The sequence below is a fragment of the Aythya marila genome, assembly GCF_965140915.1.
Source record: "Aythya marila genome assembly, chromosome: 2".
NCBI lineage: Eukaryota > Metazoa > Chordata > Aves > Anseriformes > Anatidae > Aythya > Aythya marila.
The window spans coordinates 148,627,320-148,648,772 of record NC_139043.1 but is presented as its reverse complement, the minus strand read 5'-3'; the positions used below and the strand labels follow the sequence as shown (position 1 = coordinate 148,648,772).

The 21,453-nt window shown below is 36.0% G+C and overlaps 1 protein-coding gene across 5 annotated transcripts in view; it reads right to left on the bottom strand.

Moving 5' to 3' along the window:
• Positions 1-21,453, bottom strand: part of EFR3A (EFR3 homolog A) — an 81,868-nt gene that overhangs the window by 16,216 nt on the left and 44,199 nt on the right. For 4 of the 5 annotated variants that reach the window (XM_082754520.1, XM_082754519.1, XM_082754522.1 and 1 more), the window contains 10 exons: positions 19,894-20,031; positions 14,719-14,797; positions 13,650-13,785; positions 11,855-12,019; positions 10,453-10,567; positions 8,476-8,527; positions 5,423-5,595; positions 4,871-4,946; positions 1,722-1,883; positions 452-583 (listed from right to left, as the gene is read on the bottom strand). In XM_082754520.1, coding sequence (XP_082610646.1) covers positions 452-583; positions 1,722-1,883; positions 4,871-4,946; positions 5,423-5,595; positions 8,476-8,527; positions 10,453-10,567; positions 11,855-12,019; positions 13,650-13,785; positions 14,719-14,797; positions 19,894-20,031 — 1,228 coding nt within the window. The remainder of the gene's footprint in view (positions 1-451; positions 584-1,721; positions 1,884-4,870; positions 4,947-5,422; positions 5,596-8,475; positions 8,528-10,452; positions 10,568-11,854; positions 12,020-13,649; positions 13,786-14,718; positions 14,798-19,893; positions 20,032-21,453) is intronic. The other variant, XM_082754521.1, reaches the window with a different exon arrangement.

Below are 21,453 nucleotides of genomic sequence, written 5' to 3'. Positions count from 1 at the left end.
GCTGCTTAAATAGTTTTACTGTAGCAGATTATCAGTCCTTCACTAATATTTACCTCATCAAAATTGAGGTTTTTAGAATTTTCTCTTAACCAGAGAAAGTATTGTGGCACTCACCCTTTTAGACAAAAAATCTGTTTCTCATAGTCTTGTTTACATCAGTACTGTTTTATCAAAGCCAGTGAGGCTGTAAAGTCTTACCCCAGATGGCAGTTTAGCTCATCATATATGGTAGCACAAACAAAAATGCTATATGGTGACAGAATAATTCTCTGCATAAGTTTAAGATTCAGCAAGTAAGATGGAAGATGGTAAGACGACAGAAGGCAAAGAACAATGTTGGTGAATAAATATCCAGAGATCAAGAACACAAGCAATTACTTGAAAGAATATATTTCCTTACCTAATAGGATGTTTACTACACTAAATGACTTATTACTTAATTACATGTTACCTTGCTGACATGCTGACAGAAGGCAGGGACTGCAATCATCTGACTCAGAAAGTTTAGATATGCTGCAACCAATGCCATGACACCACAACGATTGAACATTGGTAGATTATCCTCATTGATGATGGCAATGTCCTGAAACATAGAGGACAGCGTTACATCCTCCAAAGTTAACAGGCTGTCCAAAAGCATAGAAGTCATTAGTACTAGTAACACTAGCTGACTTACGATGACTATCTGGTATTACTTGGCATTTAATACCTTTCACCTCACAATCCTAGTCTTCGATCCTTCAGGATCTAACCCCTATGAATAGAAATAAATCTACTCAACTCAAACTTCCGTTTCTCAGAAAGAACACAGTGTAATAATGACTTGTATCTCTGTGCAACTTCCAGAAGGACTACCTGCTGATCAGGAAAATTAGGAACAGTATCTTAAAAATAGAAATCATCCTCGTGAGTCATGGATACAATAGCATAAAGGGAATTATTTAATGCTTATTAGCATTTCTACAGTTTTTCAGATGGTATTATTTTTGCTCTAGTCAAATTCCTATCATCATTTTCATCAAGGGAGGATCAGGTTCAGTGACATTTTAAAACTAAGGATGCACTCTGCATTTCAGAAGTTTCACAATGCAGGTGCACATTAGGGAATAAGGCTAGTGACAGAGAATGAACTGAGAACACAGTATGCAATCTTATCAAATTTTCATGGCACACAGAATATTTTTTGCAATGCTTTGATTTTAGGTAAATAGATAAAGCTATTTTTTTAACAGTTTCACTGAAGACTGGATGCAAGAATGAAATCCTATTTGATACTATAAAAGAAATGTTGAAGAGTAAAGCCTCTCAACACTGATACAGTTTTAGTATAGGTAAGATTAACTAGCCTGCTGTGACATAAGTTTCCAGTCAATTAACCAAGAGCTTTCTTCCAAGGTGAGAACATACATGAGGTTATAAAAACAGTTTCTAAATCTGTTAATGAATATAACAATGGTTGGAGGGAATGTTTCAGCAGATTTCTGCATCTGCTAAATTTGATGAAGAGAATATGCTGTAGAATTTTTTAACAAATCTGATTAGCTGAAGCTTCACCATTACTAAATATTATGCATAAAGTATACTTGCTCAATGCATTCATCATATTAGGACTGAGTGATATGATTTCCAGTCTGAGTATCAACATGCAAACAGAACTATTCTCATCTATATTCACAAACATAAATTTAGTCAGTGAACCCAGCACTAGTTCAGACTCATACCTGCAGAGCAATAGCTAATCGGATGAGGTCAATAACCACTTCTTCATTGGCCAGTTCAATTGTGGTAAGAGCTAGAGATGTATACAGCAGCTCAAAGTTCTTTTGGACATTGTCTTCTTCTTTACAGCCTAAGTAGATGTGCCTGTACAACTGCTGACCATGCTATGAAAGACAAAGAAAGTGAAAACAAATATTAAAATCTCAGAATAATTTGGGTTAGAAATTATATCTAAATGTCATCTAGCGCAATTCCCTTCTCCAAGGAGATAACAGATCACTTTGGATACAGAATTAGAAAAATTCCCTCTGATGACAGATCACTTTGGATACAGAATTAGAAAAAAAAATAAAAATAGGTAAAACACACATAGACAAACAAGTACATGAAAACTACTAAGACCACTAGTTTACTATAAAGACAGCAGCTTATTTCAAAACACAGTATTGTTCCACTTTCTGTAGAAGTTCACAGATGGGCAAGATAATGCAGAGAACTGCACATGAATACCACACTGTGTCAGACACTGACATTCATTTCTTACTGAAATATTCAGAAAAAGAAAGAAAAAAGCCTGTTTATGAAAAAGAGAAAATAAAAAGTAGATCTTGGAACATCCTCAAGCATATTCACGTAACTGAGGAGCTACAAGAGTTATGCATGTTCTCTAGTGTAGACACCAAATTTGTGCATTAAGCAGGTCTTCTTGAATAGCAAACTAAAAAAAATTCTTCTAGAAGGGGGGTTGAGAAGATGGACAAGGCTCACTTATCACTGCACATACGGAACTCTGATGAAGAACATAAGTTATCTAATCAAAGACCCTCAAATACAAACGAGACTTTAATTTCCTCCTAGCATTGTGCTTAACCAAAGTTTTGTAACAAAACTATTATTTCAACTACTAAAATAAATGAAAATAGAGATAGGCAGGTTAAGAAGCAGGTTTTGTATTCAAGACACTGCTTAAGATCACTCCAGCATTCTTAATCTGTAGAGGATACAGGTCTATTTCAGGTGACATAGATAATTTTCAATATCTGAAGACTGATGCTTTATCTCTGAAAGTAATAATTCAGCTTCAGAAGGAGAAGGGCAACTGAATTTTTTACTCAAAGGAGGGAAACATGGAGCTATTACCAGAGCACAAAATGGTGAAATAAAGACAGCTAAGAGGTTAGATCTATAATGGACAGTATATTTGGAAAATAAAAGTAATGAAATAATTCATTCATTAGCAAAGACAGATGGTTATATGAAAATAAATGTATAATGTAGAGTTTTCTAGACCATGTAGTATTTCTAAAAGATAACAAAATGCCAGAGGCTTGACATTTCCCTAATAAGACAATGGCTATTGTTAGAATCTTTAAATGACAGAAGGAGTCTCCTTTGAGAAGGCAGACTGAGATTAAAAGAGCTTTGCTACTATGTCTGGTTTAATTCTACCTGAATTTAGATACTGAAATTTTTAAGTTTGATACATAATTGCTGTGGGATCCCCACTTAATATCAAATGAGCCTAGATGGTCATTCAGATCTCAATGGACTTCTGGAGGTGCTTCATCTTTCTCCTTTGATTACACAAATTATCTGGTATGAATAGACTACGGATGTAAATCGGGTATGTAAAATCAAGTTTATGATACGCACCTAACACAGTATCACAGATAATTATTAAGTGATATCATTCCACAGGGTTAAAACATTTTTAGAAGACCGTATAATCTATTCTTAATCTGATTAGAGTCTATTTTCCTCTCCTGCCCTCTTTTTCAGATAAGAACATTAATTAATGGTCAACTGTCAACTAACTTGACTAACTGTCAAATACTTAGTTTGGCAATTAAAATTTGTATGCTAGCGTAATCAGTATACGCAGCTTATCCAAACTGATTGATGTAAATAAATCCAAGGTACTGTATCGATGAATTCCAATATAATTCATTTTTCAAAAAGACACATTACTACTAATTGCCTATGTTGGAGTATTCTTTATACTTGTCTTATTCCAACATTATTCAGAACAGGGACAAATATACTGCAAGGAATAACAACTGTACTAACCTAGCAAGAACGCATACCTTGCAAACTTACTTGAAAGCAGCACAACTATTTTGCATACTTTTATATAGAAATAGTATCTTTGCCTCTGGACAAATTAAATATCAATTCTCCCAATTTTTCTAACCAAAATATTTAACAAAGATTTACTTAATGTTAAAAAATTATTTACTTCAGAGTCTATACACTGAAGACCCTATACTTCCGCATCTATACTTCAAAGACATGCATCTTTTATTTCATAGCTGATAGAAAACAAAAGGAATGCAGCAAAGGACAGCTGTGAGAAACTAATATCATCTCAGGCAGGTGACAATGATCAACGTTTTTAAGGCCTGCTTCCACTCACTGCAGGAATCTGTATTTTTTGTTTACAAATATAACCACACAGATCAGCTATACTCAGGAATGACAGAGCACATTAGTAACTAAATACATTGTAGAAAGTAAAGTGATTAGTATAAAGAAGTAATTTTAACCCACATAAAAATCATCTAAAAAAAATCCGTTCTTCTTTAGAACCAAACATATTCAGAAATCAATTGGAATGATATCCTGAAAAAAACAGTACCTTGTAAGGAGGTTCAATTTTTATGTCTGAAGTAATGTTAACTTTGAAGAAGACATAAGACATTTTGCTAAGGCTTTTAAAGAAGAGCTCTTAATTAAACGTGAAAATACACAGAAAATAAGTGCAACTACTATTGTTAATTGAGTTTTTATTTTAATTGAGTTTTAACTAAGGAATTGAGAATTGAATCTGTATGAAAAGACCATACTGAGGATAAAAGAAATGCAGCACAGTGATCTAACGATAGAGAAAGGTTTTCAGAACCATAGTTTAGATATACACTTCTCTAATTTCACACATGCAAGGATTTCCACGAAAGACATAAATAAAAATTTTATTCCATGGAACCATCTCTGAAGCACCTACAAGTCCTCAACATTCAAGAAACTAATTAGAATTAAAATCACTTGATACTGATATATTCAGCTTGCTGCAAAAAAGTTGAAGAAAAGCAAAGATAGTGGTTCAGTTACTTCATCTTCTTTCTAGATGGAAAAGTTAGCTTTGTTCTATTACCTTTTTCATGAAGCTGACGTCTTGCCTTGAAATTTTGTCTCGTTTTATCTTTAGATCAGAAACATCTGGTATTATTCTACAAAGGAAACCAAGATACCGTTTCAGGAAAAAAAAAGTTGAAAGGGGAAGAGGACATGAAATAAATGAACTATTCAAACAAATCTTGAAGCAATTTCCATTTTAATTATATTTATGTTTAACAATGATATTCAGATTTCAGTTGAAGAGACAGAACCATAAACATAATTATGACAACCACAGGTATTTTTTTCCTGTATATAAAGTACCATAGTCTGTTATCCACAAAGCAGATAATCAGTCACAAAGTCAATTAAACTTTCAGATATTGGAGCAGTCTTTTAATGTATCATGAATTGTTTACCTGTAAAATTCTTTCCATTAATAAACGATACAGAACACTGTGCATTTATCAAAACAGTACATTAACATTTCATATTTGGAAAAATATTTAAAAATCAAAATTACTTATCATTCAGATACTAAAGTAGAACTTCAATTAATGTAGAACCATGGCAAACAAAGAAGAATTACCGTATCCCTCTGAGTTTTGCTCTGTTGTCATGCCGATCAATGAGATTATGCAGTATTTCCAAGACCAGCTGCCTTAGCTCAGAGTCCTCCATGAGTGAAGGAGACAACAATGGGTCCAGAAATGGGGCGGGAAGCGCATTAGTTATCGTCGTTGCTTTGTATCCTGAAGTTACCTGTTCATAGTTGAAGCTGAATATTAGTATGTGTCATTACTACAGTATGAAAATTACTTGCAGCTGTCACTCACATTTTAGCAGGCCTTGGCTGGCATCTGAGAAGTGGATTCAACCAGAAGTACTGTATTAGTTCTGAAAATTCCTAACTCCACTACAGATTTGGACGGACTTTAATATTCAGGTTCAAATGAACACACTAATCTGTGTTAAAGTGGTATTTCTTAGGATCCCTACTCTGTCAACACTTAAAAAGCAAAAATAAAGTAACCATTTATCAAATTTATAAGAAATAACAAGAGTGATTTGCAGGGCATAAAATGAAGGTAACAATTTCTGAGAGAGAGAGAGAGAGAGAGAAATCAAGCCCTATACATATATTTTAAACATTTATGGATACCAGTTTATTGCAAAAAAAAAAAAAAAGAAACCAAGGAAAAAGCATTTTCTTGGAAATCTGCTACAGTGGTATTTTTTTTTAAATTAATGCTAATGCTGACTTACCTCATTTTTTTTCTCTAAAACAAGATTTGCAGATATATAATGAAGAGTTAGTTAACTTTAATATAACTGATTATATATTAATCAGTTGTACATTTACTGCAGTCAGAAATGTTTAAATGGTTTCTATCTCTTGAAGTAGATGTTAAATCCAAAAATTAATTATAATAAAAACAATCATATGTTTAAGACTACATAATTATATCTTCATTGCGTACATTCTATACTATTACTGCTTTTACATGCAAATGTGTGCAAGCACTATTCCTACTGCGTAACTGAATAGGTAGGAAATTGGTTGGCAAAGTAGCAGGAGGGCATTATCAATGCCACAGGAAGGAATCTGATCAATCTTTATTAAAATGGAAAATTATTAATTTTACAAACAGTAATGCTGCAAATAAAAGTTCATATATTTAATGAAGTGCCAGATTTGAATTGCCTATACAACACTAAGGTGTCTGCCTGTGTGTATGCCAGATGAGACTCGTCGTGTTATGAAGCATTATTTTTTACATAACAGATGATGCACAGTGCTCAGTTCAGCACACAGAACAGGCAGGATTCAGCAACTTCTAGTTGCTTAAGATGTGTGCAGTCCACACCTTATATACTGAAATAAAAAACTTTTGCTTTGAACACAAATTCCTTCCACTGTTTTTTGACAATATTTATCAATATCAGAGTAATTCATTACGCATCAAAACATCTACTTTCAGATCTTTGGGGAGTGATGTGATTTTACTTTTGTACCCTACAAGAAGATATGAAACAAAATTCATCAACAAAAGCGTTCAAATCCATCCATATGCAAAATTTGGATCCCCCACAGCCTACTTGCAGGCATCCCAAACAATTACAACAGCTCTTGGATAGAATTGGATAGAATTTTTAGACTGGTTAGATAAATATTGTCAGAAACAGTTTAGACATAGCTGATTCTTAAATGAAGACAGCGTGCAATATGACCCTATGAGGTCCTTTTTCTGCTTTAAATGCTTTCCTTTTTCTGCTTTTAAGTGCTTTCTGTCTTTAAATTGTAACTGTGATTGCTCAGCTCTTCTGCAAGAGAGTCTAGGATTTCATATTCTGACCTGCAAAGAACTGTTTAACTGATTTGCTTAACACCATGCACAAATTTCATGGTGATGCAGGGATAGAAGTTTATTTTCCCAGAAGGCATTCTACGGTTTTAGTAATGAAACGGTTCTTCATACTATTTCCCCTACCTCAGTCACTAAGCAGTTTTCAGCTTCTCTAACAAAATAGGCCAGGATTCTACAAGCGAGAGCCTCATATACTACTTACTTCTGAATCTTACTATCAGGACATACCTTGTTTTTACTGAATAAACCAAGAGAATTGTGGCATTTATATTATGAGGGAAAAAAAGGCTGTGTAAACAATTTCTTTTATCATCTACTTTTTTAGATTACTGTCATTTTATTTTTATTTATTTACTGCAACCAGTGCAATAAAGATTATTTCTGTTATTGCCAAGACCCACAAGTGCCAGTATTAGGGTTAAAACTAGCATTCAGGAAGTTCCTGACAAGTAAGTTCTAATTGGAATCTTTAAAAAGAGGTTGACAGGCCTAAATCTCTAAGATAATGCTATGGACAATGGACAGAGTTAAGCACTGCTAAATTCTATGTGAATTAAATAAGAACATCCCTCTACATTGTTCATTGTTAATGCTGAAAGAAGAACTAGTGACCACCCCTCACCCTCCCAGGTACACACTTGCGTTGATAATATCTGTATAAAACCTGCATTGGAACTATGGATAAATTGTCTCTTTAAACCAGAAGGTGTTTCTCTTTATTTTAGTCCATCATAAAATGCTTCAAAGATGACACCAGCAATTTTCAGAAATACTCTTTGAAGGTTTACATTTGAAAAGTGTAATTGTAATAAAACATTTAATTGTAGCTTACGAGAAATTTGGGAAATACTAGGAAGGAAAGAACAATGGTGCCTGAGGCTCTAAAGCCTTGGAGATAGGCATCCATTCCCACAATTTAAAAATACTAGTCATTTTACTAATTACAGCCTTTCTGATGCCAGAGACAAGTGATTTCACTTTAATGTTGCTAGCAGAACAAGTCAGCTCAACCTACTTCGTGATATTCTTTTGGATCTGCAGATCCAATTGTAACTGATACTCACTAAAGTGCTCTAAGAGATGGAGGCATATTTCCTGATCTGCTTCTAACCCATGTTGGGAAAACGCTGTCACAATTTTTCTCAGTAGAACTACAGATCTATTTAATACAAACATATGTTAAATTTCATAATACAAATTTGAAATACTGTACTTATATGCATAAATACACACATAATACACTGCATGCTTATACTGAATACAGAAGGCTTACCATAAGTAAAGACCTCAATAACATGATTTGAATCCTCCTAGTTCCCAAATCCCTACAATTGGAAAAAAAAGTTGAAAATCAATCCTTTGCATAGCTTCAAAATATTATTCTACTCATCTATAACACCATTCTAGCAACTTTGTTTTTGACAAGCGAATACAGTAGTCTTGGACGGGACGCAGGATGGCCAGAAGTAAGAGGAAAATATCTCCAAATGCCGTGCAGTACCTAAGCATTTTTGAAAGGGACACTTATAGCAAACCTTAAATAATGAACACACATACACAACTGAAACAATAGTAAATGATATATGTGAACCAGACTCAAATCTTCATGTTCCATTTTAAAATCTCCATGTATCTAAGTATCTAAAGCGTTCAATTGGTACATGCTTGACTTTATTTTCATAGGCATCAGTGCTCAGAACGTTTTCAGACTTAAAATGTAATTGAGTTCTATTAAGAAGCCAGAACATTTTTTCTCCCAAAACTTTGAGTTTGAAAAAAAGTAATCTGCAAAATCAGCAAGACAAAAATATGAAAGAAACCACAGGAAGCCACGCAAAACACCAGTTAACCTGTTCTTCATCTCTTCTCATTTTCCACCTGTTGGTACTAAAAGAAGTTAAATAACTATCGATATTACAGCCACATTGTGCTGCTCTTGCAAGATCTTACAAAATAAAAGTGTAATTGGAATAAAGTGTTCTATTCAAAAGCAGTCTTTCAAGAAAGTGAAAAAGATACACTCTTAATCTGCAAACCCCTTTGTCCACCAAACAGTGTAAGGGAAGAGCAAGCCTCTACCAGTAAAAAGTTGGCTCCTGCGTAACAGTAGAAAATTCCATTTCCACTGGCTATTACCCTGGCTATATCCACTTGTAGTATTAGTCAAATGTTTTGTGTAGCAGAGAACAAATTTCCAGGTAAGTAATGCAAGACTACCATCAGTCAGAAAGCCTTTCTTCAGAATGGCACATACATACCATACTGCTCAGTCCTGTGTTTACAAAAAGTAACAAGGAAAAATTGTAGGGGGGCTCCTCTCCCCCTGCAACTGATAGTCCAAGTACAAAATTCTAAATCAATCCATATTTCAAATGCCTTCCATGTTAATTGCCTGGCACAGCCAGATTTCTGTCTTCTATGGAGCACTACTGCTCATACTGCAGGGACACAGTATTTTATTTTATTTTGAATTTTTAAAGTATATGAAAAACTAGCAAGAAACAAGAAGAATGAGAGTGACTTAAAGCTAGCAGGGATATCAGACTGCTAGAAAAGTATATGTGGTACAAAGTATCCATGCATACCTGGCCAGAACAGAGGTAACCCTTTCAGTTACTTTCCTCATATTAAGGAAAAGTAGCTTTAAACATTAACATTAAAGCTACAGAAACAAACAAACAAACAAACAAAAAGTATTATTTCTTAGTATGGCAGCTATTTAATTATAGGTTTATTACAGGAGTAGCTTTTTCCTATTTCTTAATAAAAAAGTAAATCTAAAATGACACAAATTCACTGTAATTTCTACAATTTCTTAATGTGAAATCAGTTTATACAGAATGAAAAGAAAGCAAAACCTGTGAGTAAATTACACAGCTATTTGAAAAAATGTAGTCAGAGTTCAATTTCCCTCATTCAGAAAATACACATTTAAGAAGTTATGGAATTGACAGGCCATTAAGTAGGTAATTTCAGCAATATTTGTAAAGATATGGAGAGCAAAAATATTTTAGTGCAAAATAAGTTGCATTTCAATCAAGTATTTTCTATATTAGTGATATGCCTGAAGACTGAGTTCATGTTGATGATGCTATGCTTGTTTTGTTTCTCTATGGCATTTAATGTAGCCCCCAATAAGTGAGAATTTGCATTTCATTTTTCTTTTTTTTTTTTTTCCCTACTTCTTATTCAGCATTCTAAAATTTATGTTTTTAATTAGAAATACAAAAATATAGGAATTCATACAAACCCAAGGTGACTTGTATCCAGTGACTGTGAAGTTGACCCAAAAACGGGTACTTTTCCCATAATGAACATCATGATCTCTGACCTCTGGTAATCTGGGAGATTGCTTCCAAAAAATCCTAAAAATAATAATAATAAAAAAAGGCTGAATTCACAGACCAAAGAAATAAATATAGAGCCTCTTTAAAAGATAAAACTTATTTATACAAGGAATTCATTTATAAAGTCAAAATAGATTAATACGAAGTTTATTCTATCTGGGTCTATCTTTTGAAATAAACTATGATTTGTTTTAGGGCAGAATATTCACATGTTCGCTTCTACTTAATGGCATATAGAGTCTTTTCATGACAGTTTCTTCTTTGAATTTTAATATTTTCTAATCTCATCCTCTTAAATGTATCATTGAGAAGTTGTCAACCCTTACCTGTAACTAGCGAGGAATTGTAAGTGTTTCTTGTGGAACACAGTGTTACTACTTTAGTCTGTTCTTATGACACCATTAAATAGAATGGGTTTGCTAACAGATCTCAGAGGTTTATAACTATATTACTTTGAGATTATCACTGTGAGATAGTGTAAATGCAACTGTGATAGAATTGGAGAGACAATATATATTAAAACTAACTTTGAATTTTATTGTAATAGTGAGAAACAGTCTACTACATATTTTCTACTGCTCCAGAAAGCTGGAAGGAATGAGCAAAGATACAGCCTAGGGAATAGAATTTAAGATACTTAAAGAAGGAGGAATGCAAAGGGCACTGCAAACACACATCATAAATTCACTGCAATATATATCGTTAAACAGAAAAATCTGAAAAAAATGAGGGAGCCTATTTTTATGAAATCATTTACAGACACTGTTGCTATCATTTTGAGCGCTGTGCATAAAAAGGTTTCTCCCCAACCTAATGCATTCCATGATTCCATGACAGAAGTACTACAGTTAAGTCATGGTAAAACAACTGGCCACTGGGTGTCACTCTTGCTGTGTTTTAACACTGGTTTCTACAAGCTTTCAAGTAGTATCTACAAAACTGCATTACTTCATACAACTTGCCAGCTTATTTTCATTAACAGACTAGTATTAGAGCTGTACCAAAGGTACAGAATGATGTCTATATTTCAATGGATACATAATAATGGAACTAACGCATTTACTGCAATTCCACCAGCATTTTAATTTTCTTTGAGCTTCCTGGCTGCCTGCTCAGTTAATATTATATAAGAACAGTCTTTCAGAAGCCAATTCTGTAAAGTGAGCCTGTGATTTAGACGCAAATACAGAGATACCACTCACCTTTATTCCTTTCCAATTCAAGGTCTGTTTTAGTACCTCCTTGCTGAGAAAAGGGTGGGAGGAAGAACTTAAAAAATGAGCCTGTGATACCCTCATTACTCACCAATTGTTTGAATAATAGCATTCTGGACAATCCTCTCATCACTCTCCTTGGAGGCTGTGCTGAAAGTGGCACTTCCTGATGAACTGCGCCTATCACCCAACTCAAAGTCAACACTGATGCGCAAGTGCTTCAGTAAGGTATTAAAAACCTCCAGAACTGCTGGACCTGGAAACAACACATGATTGCACTCATCAAGGGAAAGATGCCTTAAGAAAATGAAAACTAGCCTTTTGAGTTTGTCTTTTTTCAGGAGAAATAAGATTAACCAGAGAACAAGCGAAATTCACTGTTTGAAGGATACAGCCTAGAGATAAGCTTGTGTGCCTACATCCTGGTATTTTAGAAGTTACTTCAGAATCAGGAAACGCGATCACGTGTATGTGCACAACCCATTACTATCAAGTTGTATGGGGTCTGGCTGGGATGGAGTTAATTTTCTTCATAGCAGCTCATGTGGTGCCATGCGTTGGATTTCTGACTCAAACAGTGTTGATAGCACATCAGTGTTTTTGGCTACTGGTCAATGGTGCTTCCACAGCACCAAAGCTTTTTCTTTTTCCCACTCTGTCTCAACAGTGAGTAGGCTGTGGGCATGCAAAAAAAAAACTGAGAGGAGATACAACCCAGACAGCTAACACAAACTGACCAAAATTACCCCTTTGGTATGGGTATTCCACACCATACAATCTCGAGCTCAGCCAGAAAATCTCAAGGAGAGAAGAAGGAATGGGAGTGACATTTGCTGGTATGCTAGCTGTCTTCCCACATAACTTATGTTATGCATGCTGAGGCCCTGCTTTCAGAGACTTGCTAAACATCTGCCCGCAGATGGGAAATAACGAATAAATTCCTTTGCTTTGCCTGCGCATTCAATTTTTGCTTCACTTATAAACTGTTGCTATCTTGATCTATGAGACTTCTCACCTTCCTGCTATTTCCTCCCTGTCCTGGGGAAGAGGGATGTAAGCAAGTGGCTGTGTGGGTGTTTCACTATTGGTTGGAATCAAATCACCAGAAATTCTACATAGAAATGGTATGTGGCTGCTGAACGGGTTAAACTGTATGAGCTTGCCCCTGAATTTCAGTTATTAAACTCCAGTTCCATTTATTGGATCAAATAACGAGCTCTTCTCATAATATGATAAAAGCCTTCACAAGTTTCATTTCTGTGTTTAAGTGGGTCTTGTACTTGTGAGTCTACGTCAGACACAAGTTAATGAACTAAAGCAATAATGTTTCAGCTCAAGACTGGAGAAAAGCAACAGCAGAGAAGTACACGTGTGTACAGATCTGAAAAAATACTCTAATTTTGTGGAACTATACTACCTTAAATTATGTAATTCACCTTATTTTAGCTGCTTCATATTTACTAAGGTAAAATTCTGCAAGATCATTCTGCTCTCAATTCCTTTGTTACTGGTCCTCTTATATCAGCTGTATCGCAAAGCAGCAGTTGTCTTGACTTCTTGTAGACACACACAGTTCCCTCAAGACTTTGCGACTTCTTATCAAGAAGAAATTCCTGTCTTTCTCAAGGCTGTAAAAATAAATCTACTTTTTTTTTTTTTATGCAAAGGATTATACATCCATTAGCAGTCAAACGACCAAGAACATTTAATTAATTATAAATGGAGTAAGATTTCAAGCAAGTTTTATCAGCACACAGAGGAAAAAACTAACATACAAAAAGCCTTCTCCAAAATGCATCTTTTTATTAGTCTGAAAACAAAGCAGAAACAAACACCATCCCTCAAATCTATCCTCTGGTTGATGCCATTATTTTAGTAAGACTTACCTATTGATCCTTTAGCTGCTATTGCAACTGCTTCCAAAAGAACCTGAATAATGCCAGCACGAACTCGTGGTGAATCCCTTTTGCAAACATCAAGGTGTCTGAGAATTTCTTGTATTACATGATGGGAATACTGTGCCTATTAAAGAAGAGAAAATGAGAAAAAAGCTTTATCTGTGACTTTATTAAAGAATAAACTCATACACTATTCAGCTACAGTCATCACCATGTTCCTATTCTACAACATTCTTACAACTTTGTTTAAATTTCAATTCAAGATTAAATAAGGACTAACAAAACTACCGTAACACATGATGCCACGCAGATCCATGTAGCCCAACACATAAATGCTTACGGTATTCAGGTACCTAGAAGTGTCTGCAAGAACAGGGGATGTATGACATACTATTTAATTCAACTAAATGCAGTTCAAGGACTTAGCTATCTTACAGAAATGCATTGTTGATACAAACACTGAGTAAACTTGTCTTTCTTTTACAAAGCTGTAATTTCATGACTTTATCTTTTGGGTGTCTGTGCTTTACACAGTCCAAGAGTCAGGCTTTGATTGCTTTGCAACAGACACCCAGTAGTTGTCCACTGGTAAAAAAAATAAATAAATAAAAAAAATATATATATATATACCAGTTAGTGCAGCGCAGCTCTATATGAAGTTTGTTTCTTGGGTTGTAAGAACAGTACAGCTGTATTGGCATGGAGACACGGCCAACTTAAGACATTTATTTACTAAGCACAATTCCAGAGCAGTATGGTTATCCTGCTCCTTCTTCACGAGCTTGCTGAGGGACCTCCACAATACCATCAACTAAGCATTCCATAACTTATTTATTCTTTTGCAAGTGTACATTAATTGAAAATAAATCAGATAACTTAGTTATGCTTTGCGATCAGAAGTTATTATTTGAAAAGTTTAAGATAAAGGAATTAAGCAAAAGGATTTTCCGGATTCATTGACTTAATCTACTATCTAGCATTACCGTGGTGAAGTAAGCATTTAACCCATGTACTCAAAATGTGTATGTGAGGAAAGCAAACCCCGAAAAAAACCTACCTGTATAGAATACATGATGATTTTGAAGCAGGAAACAGCAAATTCGTTGGGATCCCATAGCTTATGATGGTCTAAATGCCTATGGGAAAAAAAAAAAAAAAAAGATTTGAAATAATAACATTCTACACACATAACTCTAGAGGTGTAACACCGATGGGCAGCTAAGGACCACCATGCCACTCTCTCACTCCCTCTCCTCAAAAGGACAGGAGGGAGAAAATACGAAGCTTATGAATTGACATAGTGACAGGGAGATCGCTCACCCTCACAGGCAAAACAGGAACAGCATAAGTGAGACCAGTGTAATTTACAGCCTACTGATAACAGACTTGAGCAGTGAGAACTAAAAGTGAACTACAAACACCTTTCCCTCCTCTTCACCCTCCCCATTCCATCCTTTTCTACCTCTTCTGCTTAAGGCACAGGGAAATGCAGATTGTGGTCAGTCCCCAGCACTCTGCCGCTCCTTCATCCTCACTTTCTGCCCTCGCTCCAATCCAAGCATGGGGCCCTTCCCACATGATGCAGTGATGCAGTTCTTGTGAAACTGATCCTGCATGGGCTTCCCACAGGCAGCAGCTCCCCCCAGACCCCCTGCTCCTGCGGGGGCTCTCCATGGGCTGCAGCCTCCTCCAGGTTATACCCACCCTTCAGCTCCCACACTAGCAAAACCTTGCCACATAAGCCCAGTACAATAATAAATGTTTTCCCTTACGGCTTACTGAAAGTTCACCTCGGAGGGATTATTTCCTTACATGTAGGTTCTAAACAATGACTTATTAACTAGGTGAGAAAACTGGGATTTCAGAAAATAATTTGTTTTCAAGGTTTAATATTTAATAACAAAACATTTGGCTGTAACACAAACTCCCATAGCCAAATCTGATCTTCTGCTTTCAGAAATGTAAGGAATCTTAGTCATACCAAGGTTATATAGAATATACCATTTCCATTCAAAGTGCATGCATAAAAATGGACATGGTATTACATGCACATTTATATGAAAAGATTGAAGAAGACGGTTAAGAGGTGGTTTGTACCTTGACAAACTTATAGTTCAAGTAAGATAAAGAATTTCTTTTCAATCAGGAGTCACAAAAAGATGAATGTTACATCCAGAAAAGACTCTAAGAGCTATTCTCATTTTCAAAGAGGTTTCATGAATAATATATTTGGAAACCAAAAATTAAAAGAATTATTCTCTGTGCATTTCCATATAATTCCAAAGCATTTCAGTCACAACATTACCTTCAAGAAATGCCAAAACAAAATCAGAACAATAAATGTTCCTGCTTTTCCTTAAATGTGAAAGCAAACACTGACTAAGAACTTTGTCAGAGTTACAAGCAAGGACAGCTTAAGCATTGTGCTGAAAGGTATGAGTAGGGCACATGTCAGCTTTTCCAAAAAGGAGATACGGAAAAGCATGACAAAAACAAGTGCATTTTTTAAATTTGGAAGAATTTAAATATGAAATTTGAAAAACTTAGATTTGAAAAAAAAAAAAAAAAATTGGAAAAAGCAATTAGGGATACTTTTTCATCAGGATGATTTAGGTTAAGCGACATCAACAGAAACTTTCTTACAGAAACTGAATTTAGGCAATGTTTCTAAATAGGTATCTCAGCTACTGAATCACTTTTGGTTTGACCTTTCCCAAAGCCCATAATAAGTATCTAATGATGCTTCAGAATAACACAATTGAAAGCATACAGGTGAAAGAAGTAAGCACTCTGAACACAGAGGGATTGACAGGATGCTTTAACTTACTCTACTTAGAATCTGGAGGTCTCAATTAACTCAGTGGCCAGCTGCTGCCAGCCTAGTGACCCAGCAGCCTACTCAGGTCTCCTTCAAGGTTGATTAAACCGGCAGCAGCAGAATCACCCTCTCATGTCCTAGATTATCTGTCAGTCCATTGTAGAGCTAAGAAAACGCACTGTCTTTTTGACATATTACATAGCTCTAATACAAATCCCTATCTGTAAGATTTTCAAGAATTTTAAAGGTGTAATTTTCAAGCTGGCCTTACAAGGTAATAGCATATTTGCATTACTATTAAATTGGACTAACCGTTGGGGATGGCTACCTTTTCTGTGTACATTCCAAACACACAAGTGTATTTAATCCTACCTTGGCATCAGAAAAACAAACAAAATTACCTTTTTTTAACCTTCAAGGTTTTGCAGATCAATGTTTATTCATGTCTTTTTTCTCCCTAATACCATTCAAGTAGGGTCCATCATTACTTGTACATGACAGCACATTTTAGCTTACCTATTTTCTTGTTGTCTTATCAAATACAACATCATATTCCCCACTATCTTTATCTGACTGGAACTGATCCTTTGATCTTTTAGGTTCGTATGTGTTCTCTGTTACACCTGGCGGCACATCTTTATCTGTCCCAAAGGTCAATTCAAACAGATTATGGTCAACTACATCTTAAATCAAGGTTGGTTTTGTTTGTTTAAAAACAACTTCCCTCTCAAAACAAGACATACAGTTCTCTTCTTCCAGAAAGGCAAAACATTAGCTTCAGGTAGCTGAACCGATGGGAAGACAGCAGGGGGAAGAAGACAGCCTGAGATAATGTTTTATGTAATAGCTGAATGGACAACATACTTTTTGTACTGGAATTTTCCTTCAAAGAAAAGGATTATTAGATTCATGTAGGTGATACGTTTTATTTGTCATAATGCAGGCAGTGCATTCAATGTAGTTTTATGGTTTTGAAAAAGACCACAGATGACATTTGCAGCATGACACGTTTAGTTTAGTTAAAATCAAGTCGCATCTTGCCTATTTTTTCCCCCAATCTTAGTTCTTTCAATAAAGATCATCTGAGTAAAATTGAAAAACATTTTAATGGTGGGTTAACAAATGTCAAAACCTGCCTTCCATTAAGACCTGATTCATGTACCTAGCAAATGTGCACTATTAGATTTCCCAAATGAAAAGCAACAGCAGAACCACTGGTGCAAATAACTAATAATGAAGTGAGAACCACTAACAGATCCTGAATTCACTCACATTAACAGTCACCAATGAAAGCAATCCTTACACTAAAAAAATGATAAATCAATACTGCTGATTAGAAAGCAGAACTGAAGCTTGTATAGGAATATGTAACTAAATGTCATACATCATGTCTGCTGAACAAGCACGAAAGAGCAGCCTTTTGATAACATTCAAAACCCTTGCACAGATGATTTGGCATAAGAATGGAAATACAGTGAAATGAGCAGGGTGTAACTTGTTATACTTGGGAAGATGTTTGTCTTAGTAGATTTCTGTATCCCTCTGGACCTGCCTCATCTATTCACCATTGCAAATTCATGCTAAATTTCTTGTAACTCGTGACTGTAGACATAAAATACATTTTTTCGTATCTTATTAATAGAAAACTTTCAAATGTTTTGAAGCAGTTTACCAGATAGGCCTCTCAGATTTCATTAAAAAAATAGATTTTGAAATTTTCTAGATAATAAACATAGAGAAACTTATAACCATAGAGATTTTCTGCCAAAGGCAAGGAGAACAAAGGTCATTCTAAACCCACGAGACTTCAGATTTCAACTCTATTCATTATAATCCTTCAATCTTGGAATGTATTCAGCCTCATGATGGAAGAAACACGTGTCTAATATTCCAGTGCCACATGAAGCAAGCCTTCAGGTGAGGAATTGAACCTGCATCTTCATTGCTATCAACATAATAAGTGGCCTTATCTTTATTCCAAGCGCTTTTTAAGAAGTTTTTCAATTGTTGAAAACTGCTAAAGGAAATTGTTTTCTAATCACATATAAACATATTTAAATCCATTTCTTTCAAATCAGATAAAAGTGCAATGGCCTGACTATCAAATTTTCTTTTTTAACAGTTCTGCTCATTCACAAAGTGAAGCTGATTAGATAGAGCACTAGGTTTTTGTTCAGGAAAAGCACAGCTTGGAAACTTCATTTTTCACATCTTTTGTTCTTCACAAACACTAAAACTTTACGGCAGTTACTTATTTGGTTATTCTTACTGAAATTGACCAGAAAAATAGCGACCAAAAAAGACAAAGACTTTCCAAGACAGCATGTCCTGATAAAGTCATGGAATATATCCCTAAGAAGAACGTATAAGCAGTAAGAAAACAGCTGCAATATAGTTCCAAATAGTTCATTCGGGCTGCTTAGTACCTTAGTACCTTAGTTCATTTTGTTGGGCTGGTATTCTGGAGGTGCAGTGAATTTTGAAGTGCAAGAAAGCACAGAAACTTTATAATACTCAACTTTGCAATAGTTAAACTCTTATTGGACTGGTATAATGGATGCACATGGAAGTAGGATAATAGCATGGTTCTTCACATTCAATATTTCTGGGAGAATAACAAGTAGTTACAAAAGGTTTCTGCCATGATTTAGTAAATGAGCTTCCCTACATTCAGTTTGCATTCCTGTTTGGGCTTAATAGTAGTAACTTGAAAATAGCTTTCAATAGCTTGAAAGTCTTACAGTGTATGAATCACATCCTTAGAGTCTGTAGCAAGAACTACACCATCTAAAAGCAGGTATTTCCATAACAGATGAGTATTTTGAAGATCTACAAGAAGCACCAGGCAGAAAAAAAAAAAAAAAAAAAAAAAAAAAAAAAACAGAAAGATGCTGGACTTGACATACCAGCAAAAATTTGTAGGTGCATTTGTGTATAATGTGCATACTGTGTACACATCTGCCATTCTCTGGTAACTAAGATGTTAAAAACATAGTCCACAGAATATCAAAATGGGTCTTGGAAAAAAATGCAAGAAAGTAGAAATCTTAACTTTATTAATCTGAGCACAATACTCCTTTGTGCAACCTGGTTTCTCTCTTACTGACTGCAACAGTCATCAATACTTAGGAACAGTTTCCCACTATAAAGAAATGTTAGCTGTGGCAACAACCCATCCCAATCATTATACTACACTTCTGAAATCAGCAGAATGGGACTCATGTTTCTCCCTAACTATCTTCAAGTTAACAGAGAGTCAACAAGTGATGAGGTTAAAAAAGGGGTAAAGTTTTGAAGAAATATGAAAAACTCAGCAGAATCCTAAAGGTTGAAAAGAAGGAAGGAACTAATGTAACATAATTAGAGGATGAAATCTGAAAGTCTCTTAAGATCTTCCATGAATTTCCAACTTACGCAAAAACTGGTCTGACAGCATTGTTCATAATTCCATAGGTGGCTCTTCCCAACAGTTCTCTGAAACAGTTTTCAGCCAGCAGAGCAGGATTTTCCTCTTTCTCTCCTCCTGTAGGAGAGGATGGAAGGCCAGTTCTGCTGAAATAAGACAAAATAACATTCAAGTTACTGCTGATTAATATTCATCTTCCTTAACATACATCGTCTTGGTTCTACAACATTCACTGCAACACTGTTGTCCGCTGTCAAACTGTTGATCCAGGCTAGAATCAACACACACATGTAACAAATATGCATTAAAAAACAGAACTCTGATTAAAACATTGTTATTTAACACTAGGACCATATGGATCTTCATGTTTACCCAGTACTGTGGACTATATTAGTAAATATGTAAGTGGCAAAAACAATGGCTAATAATACTGATGTGACTAGTTACTCATTGTATTTTGACTAAATACTGTCCATTATAAGTGAGAAACGAAGACCATGACAAGAGATGTGCAGAATTTTATTTTGTTCAGACTAATGATCTCATTCACCTGCCCACTACTGAATCCATACTGTGTGGGTGGGTGTTAAATAAAACTCTTAATACTTCTGCAGAAACAGATGGCTTGCAAGTTTAAAAAAAAAAAAAAAAAAAGCTGATCAAACTAATTAGAGCACTGTCACCCACACAGTTACCTCTAACTAGATAATGTAGAAATTAGGGGACAATCAATTAGAAGGTGACTAACATTACCATGGAGAGGACTGTGCTGGGTGCCCATGCCCAGGTGCTGGCTTGCAGCTGCAGGGCCTCCAGGGCCTCTCTGGTGGCTCCAACAGCCCCATGGCAGGACCCAGCTGAGCCCAGCACCAAGCTGGCGACGCCTTGGAGAAAACAGATTTCCAAAACGGCAGAGCGGGCACAGGCTGAGGAGGAGGCCCAGGGCGAGGGAGAAGCAGCAGAGGTCCCAGGCCCCAGGAGGAGGAGGGCAGGAGGGGCTCCAGGCCCACAGGCAGCAGGGATTCCCCGGCAGCCCTGCAGAGCCCCCCATGGAGCAGATCTCCACCCTGCAGCCCGGGGAGGGCCCACGCTGCAGCAGGGGGACATTTCCTGAGGGAGCTGCGGCCCTAGGGAGCCCCCGCGGGAGCAGGGTGTTCCTGAAGGGCTGCAGCCTGGGGCAGGGCCCCCGCTGGAGCAGGGCCATGGGTGAGGAGGAAGGGTGGCCAAGAGGTGCTAGGGGGGAGCTGAGCACAGTCGAGTTCTGTGCCAGCTGGGGTAGAGGGTGCAGGAGTGACGGTGAACAAGCAGTTCTTTATAAATTATTATTTATTTTTTATTATTTTTGTTTTGTCCCTCACTTGCCAAATCTACTTTAATTGGCAATAAATTAAATTACTTTTCCCCAAACCAAGTCTGTTTTGCCCATAATGGTAACCGGTAAATTAAGTTACCTGCTTGTGTTTATCTCGAATCCAAGGCTTCTCCATCCTACTCTCTCCCTGTCCTTTTGAGGAGGGAAAGAGCAGCTGAGTAGGAGTCTGGCCTTTAGCCACAAGGACTCAAAAGCA